The sequence below is a fragment of the Astatotilapia calliptera genome, chromosome 2 (assembly GCF_900246225.1).
Source record: "Astatotilapia calliptera chromosome 2, fAstCal1.2, whole genome shotgun sequence".
In the NCBI taxonomy this organism is placed as follows: Eukaryota; Metazoa; Chordata; class Actinopteri; order Cichliformes; family Cichlidae; genus Astatotilapia; species Astatotilapia calliptera.
In genome coordinates this window covers 284,293-289,568 of record NC_039303.1, presented here as the reverse complement: position 1 = coordinate 289,568, position 5,276 = coordinate 284,293, and the positions used below count along the sequence as shown (strand labels likewise).

Sequence of the window (5,276 nt, the reverse complement as noted above, 5' to 3'; positions counted from 1 at the left end):
TGCGGCTGAGTGAAGTCTGTTCTGAGTAAATCTAAAGTTAACATGTTATTTGTTTTTTCCTCTGATTTTCCCACTTTTTTTCCACTTTTGCAATGTAGCTCATATTGTTTGCAAAGTCTTCTTTATTTCCTCCAAAATCTTTTAATGATAATATTCTTACTCTTAATGTTCTTACTAGGCTATTCCTTGAAATCATGTTCTGAAAATTTATGTCATGGACGGCAATATGGACGTAGCTCATTGGTCTTAAAACTGAAACCAGTGGACAAAAACCTGCATTCTTTACTAACCAGGAGGGATCTGGTTATCTGGTTACTTAAGAATGAAGAATTACTCTTTTAATTAAAAAAAAATCTAGCTGTATAAAGACCAATGGGGAAATAACTCTAGTCACCTGACCTATGACCTCTGTTAAATCCTCAATGGTGAGTTCATATTGTTATTCACTGGTTTCAAACCTTCTAAAATTCTTCATGATGTTCATTTTGACTAAGAAGCAGGTTGCAATGTAATATGTGGTGACCTTGTAATTGAAGCCACTGTGTTGTGAAGTGCAGGGTCCCTCTGTGTCTCAGCTTCCTTGCTCTTGACATACAGTTTTAAAACACTGAAATGGCGAATTCTAGTTCCAATTTCTCTTTTCAGGGGGAGAGGTTGACTGGCTTTTCCTCAGCAGACCAGACAAACTGCAGACCTGTCTACAAAAGGTCTGTTTCTAGAGTTGTCATTGTCATGACTAGAGCAGGCATTTTGAGGGGCATACTGCTGCTTTAAGAGTCTCCTTAAGTCAGAGCACGCATCTACTCAGGTTTGTGTCATGCACTGCGAGCGGGAATACTGGGTTAGAGGCTTGCGTGGTTATCCATACAGCCCAGACATCATGCCAGCGCATTTTGGGGATTGCATGGGCACTGATTGGTTTTCTATTGCCTATTTGCAGGGAGTAAAGGTGCCCTTTATTTGCAAGGTGCGCCTGCTGCTTGCCACACAGGGAGGAGAGGGGCGGGACGGCGGGAGATTCTCTGGCTGAAGCAGCAATTACTCCATCTGGAGAGCAGAATGTCGTAAAATCGCTGAAATCTCTCTCTCAACGCATTTCGGGCAGTTTGTCTGAAGTTTGTCCGTTCTGCGCTCCGGATAGGTTGATTCCGTTAAAAATTTTAATCGCATTAATCGTGATGACGCCGTTAACGCGTTAACACTGACTGCCCTAAAACAAACACAAAAACTTAAGAAATGATGATATAGACTTATAATTTGCACACATGTGTTTTCTAAATTCTATCACACACATCTATGCAAAAAGTGAGCGTGAGGGGCCCTCGGTGCGCCTGCTGCTGTGCTGAAGTCTCACACACAACCTGTCGAAAGGGGAGGGGGCGGGCTGCTTCCAAGTAGTGCACATTTCATTCATAATATTGTCACTCCAAGCCCATTTTGTATTAATTATTTTTCCTGGGTTGTGTGAAATCCCAGAAAAAAACCTTATACAAGGTATATGTCTATTAGTCTATTAGTCCATGTTGTGGGGTTGGGTGATACTAGAGTGCAAAATTACTGATGGAAAATTGACAGAGGGAGAGGGAGTGTTCGCCCAGGGTACCAAACATGCTAGGACTGTCCCTGAATGTAAGAAATGCAAATGTAAAGATTGTGAAATGTAAGTCATTACAGGTCATGATGTAATCACCGGGGATTGCTATGCAATGAGAGTTTTAAAAAAAAGGAAAACGAGAAAATGACCACAAGATTGTATGTATGCTGCTGTTGGATGAGACTCTTATAGTGAGCAGGAAAATGTAATGATCTGTCCTTAACCTGTCCATTTTAATATTAAGGAGAGCATTACTCATGAAATGTACACAAATAATGAATACAGCAGTTAGTTAGCCCTGAGTCAGTGTGGCGACCTCTCCAGAGTATACCAGAGTAAGTATACTTTACTTATTTCTCCAAGATTTTATCATCATACATCATAAAAATGAAATTTAAAAAATGCAGTTGGTACAGATTTAATTTGCATATTTACTACATAATTACCAAGAATGATAATCCCTTGCTTTCACAGATGTCTGTTTGTTTTTATTTTAATGGGTATGTGCTTATTTGGTATGCACCCTAACTATCTGAACCTCATACACTCCAGACTAAACCAGGAACGCTGCTGTTCAGGGCGGATCTTTACATGCATACAAACATGTACATTTTAATTATTAAGTTGCGATCAATCAAAGTGCATTTAAACATGCTGATAATAATATGTACACAAAGCCACATTATAAAAAGAAACAATTAGGTCTAAGCAAACATAAAGAAGATTATTTCATACCAAGGCATCATATATAGACCTAATCCAGCCCAAGATTCTTGGCAGCCATATAGATCTGCTGCCTCGTCACTGTGTTTGCACTCTTTGTTATACTTCTGTCAACTTCTATCGTGGTAAAGACAACAGCAGAAAACATCCATGTGTCCTCATTCTGGGAAAATGCAGTGCATAAAAAATATTAGAAACATTAAAAAGAAACTTAAATAAGAAACATGTTATATGTTTTAAGAATATTCTCAGCTTTAATTGCTTTACCTGCTGTTTTTTCTCATCACTAAAGATTTTCTGCAGGTCAGCAGCTTGATTGTGGAAAATACGGATAACAATGGATAAAACTCAAGATTTATATGCTTTTAATTAAAAAGAGAATTATGATTAACTTCAATTACCTTTGGGATGGTCACTGTTGTTTATCTTGATTGTGTAAATGAGGACAGCAATAACAATCAGACTTATAACCACGACAGCGCAGAGCAAGAAAACAACTCTACTAGCTGTCTGTGACCACACACTGCTGTCTGCAATCATATTAAAAAGAAAAGGAAAAGATGAGATGAATGCCAAAGTGCCATTTGTGACATTTTTTCTAATTAATAGAGTAATGATAACATTACCTTGAATAACCACAGTAGTTCCACTTCCAAATAATATCTCCCCACATGTGGCCACAGCACAGTAGTAAGTCCCAGCATCAGAGGAGCTGACGTTCTTAGAGAAGCGATAAACACATGTCTTCTGATGGTCAGATCTTTTCTCACATTCATTACTTCTGTTTCTGTCAGTGTAGATGATGTTTGGAAGAGATTTATCTGATCCCTCTCTGACCCAGAGAATATTGAGATCTCCTGGACACGTCTTGTTGTCAGAGTCAGAGAAGACTGAACACTGGAGCGTCATTGTGTCTCCTGGATTTGATTCTATCAGTAACTGACTGACTGCATAGTTTGATGTCCTCTGAGCTTTTCCTGTGTAATACAAATCACATTCTCCAAAACATGCACAGAAAAATGTGAACATTTTTAAAAGTAGATTGGCTTATTACCTGTAACTAACAAATATATTCCACCCCATGTAGTTCCAATCCATTCTAGGTTTGTACAATGATAGTGACCCTCATCCTCTTGAACTGTCTCCAAAATGGTCAGGCTGCTAAAATTTGCATCATTATTTATCCGAAATCTTGAGCTCAAAAATCCAGGACTAAAATCAGCTTCAGACTGAATCAGAGTAACTATTAATTTAAGAGTATCCCCGACGCTCTGCTTGTACCATTTGAGTCCCCTAACGCTGAGCTCTTTGGGAATAGTGCATGTCAAGGTTGCTGGTTCACCAAGCTGAACAGTTTTAACTGGAACCAGAGAATCTGAAATAAGAGAAATAACATTTTGTTTGACATTGTAACTTTCCAATGTAAAACTCTTTTATTCTGTATATGTCTATTTGACATGAAAATCCTTAACTAAGAACATTTTTAGACAAAATAAAAATGCACTTACATCCTTGGTGAAAAAAAAACAATGTAACCCAAAAGACGATCATCTTGGCTCTGCTTTTTGTTGGGGACCGTACTGGTATTTCAATGAGTGAAGGAGGTGGAATGATCGTTTTAGGTCAGTAAAATGCACCTGATTGGCTAACACAGAATAGATTCAAAAGTACATTTCCTGTTACATCTACCTCTGTGCTTTGTAAAACATATCACCTCTCTTTCATCTTCTATTGTGTTGGACTCTGGTTTTTAACACTGCCAACATGGTAACTATTTGTGTTCTTCGATCTTGAAATAGCTATAATGTGTCACACTGTACATTTCAGGGAAAATTTGTAGATTGAATATTGGCCAGGGGGACACGACATTTTACCACCTGTAGAGCTAAAGAGCAGGCTGAACAATGGAGATTTATAGTCTTCAAAAAACAGAATATTTGGCCATTTTTGTAGCAAATTTCATGAGAAACAATCCAGGGTTATTCACATATTTTTACTCTGTATTCACAACGTCAATTTTTTGTTGTTGTTGTTTGTTATTAATGTATTTGAAATGATATACCACTTTTCTCAGCTTACTGACCAACACACTTTTAACCACACATTCATAAAGCACAGAATATACAGTTCTGCTCTCAGCATCACTCCTGACACTGTAGTAATCCATTTGTATGTGTGCTGCTCCACTCCTCCCCAATTTAAAAGGAAGACACAAGAAGCAACTTATCCTAAAACAGAGAATGGGCATCTTATCGTTTTCAGTGTAGAACCACCACCACTCGTAATTTTCATTCATACCCAATTACCCTTGGCTTCAATCCTAGGTGTGTAAAGATTTAAAGGCCACTAACCTTGAAACCTTCTATCATTTAGCTGTAACGTGAAATTTTGTCCTTACAGTTTATAAACAGAATAATTGACAAATAGCAGCCGAGTCCAAATCCTAACTGAAACTAGGCTGGAATTTATTTATTTCTTGTAATGAAAGCCCTGGTCTTTTACACAGACCAGGCGTTGGTTGTTTAACAAAAACCAAGCCATAATAAAATGGCTGGCATAATATGCAAGAACAATACAGTCTGGAAGTCCAGAGGTCAAAATGGGACATGCCCCTGATAATGACCAAGCTAGGATTCTGTGGGACTTCCAATTAAAGACAGACAAGCTGTTGATGGCTAACCAACTGGAACAGGAGTGGTGGACAAGCAGAGGAAGACGGCCGTAGCGATAGCTGTAGCTGCACCGAATGACAGCAACATCAGGAAAAAGGAACATGAGTAGTACCGAGAGTTGGGAGGAGAACTCCAGAAGATGTGGAGGGTAAAGGTAACAGTGGTCCCAGTGGTAATCTGAGCACTTGGTGCAGTGATCCCCCAAGCTAGGCAAGTGGCTCCAGTAGATCCTACGAACACCGTCCGAAATCTCTGTCTAGAAGAGCGCAGTCGTAGGAACAGCAAAG

At 38.9% G+C, this 5,276-nt stretch overlaps 1 protein-coding gene across 1 annotated transcript; it reads right to left on the bottom strand.

Annotated features, from left to right (window-relative positions):
* Window positions 1-2,348: 2,348 nt before the first annotated feature.
* LOC113029800 (uncharacterized) lies at window positions 2,349-3,868 on the bottom strand. Its single transcript, XM_026180816.1, has 6 exons — window positions 3,826-3,868; window positions 3,372-3,692; window positions 2,944-3,294; window positions 2,719-2,847; window positions 2,585-2,628; window positions 2,349-2,480 (listed from the first exon to the last, which is right to left on the bottom strand). The coding sequence occupies exons 1-6, from the start codon at window positions 3,866-3,868 to the stop codon at window positions 2,349-2,351; spliced, it is 1,020 nt and encodes a 339-aa protein (XP_026036601.1).
* Between the last annotated feature and the right edge of the window lie 1,408 nt (window positions 3,869-5,276).

What these genes read in the sequence shown, in the direction of transcription:
- LOC113029800 (XM_026180816.1), bottom strand. Translation starts at nt 3,868, where the DNA reads ATGATCGTCTTTTGGGTTACATTGTTTTTTTTTCACCAAGGAT. An exon ending in GTTTTTTTTTCACCAAGGAT is followed by an intron (nt 3,693 to 3,825) that starts GTAAGTGCATTT and finishes CTCTTATTTCAG; the next exon opens with ATTCTCTGGTTCCAGTTAAA. An exon ending in GTGATGAGAAAAAACAGCAG is followed by an intron (nt 2,481 to 2,584) that starts GTAAAGCAATTA and finishes GCATTTTCCCAG; the next exon opens with AATGAGGACACATGGATGTT.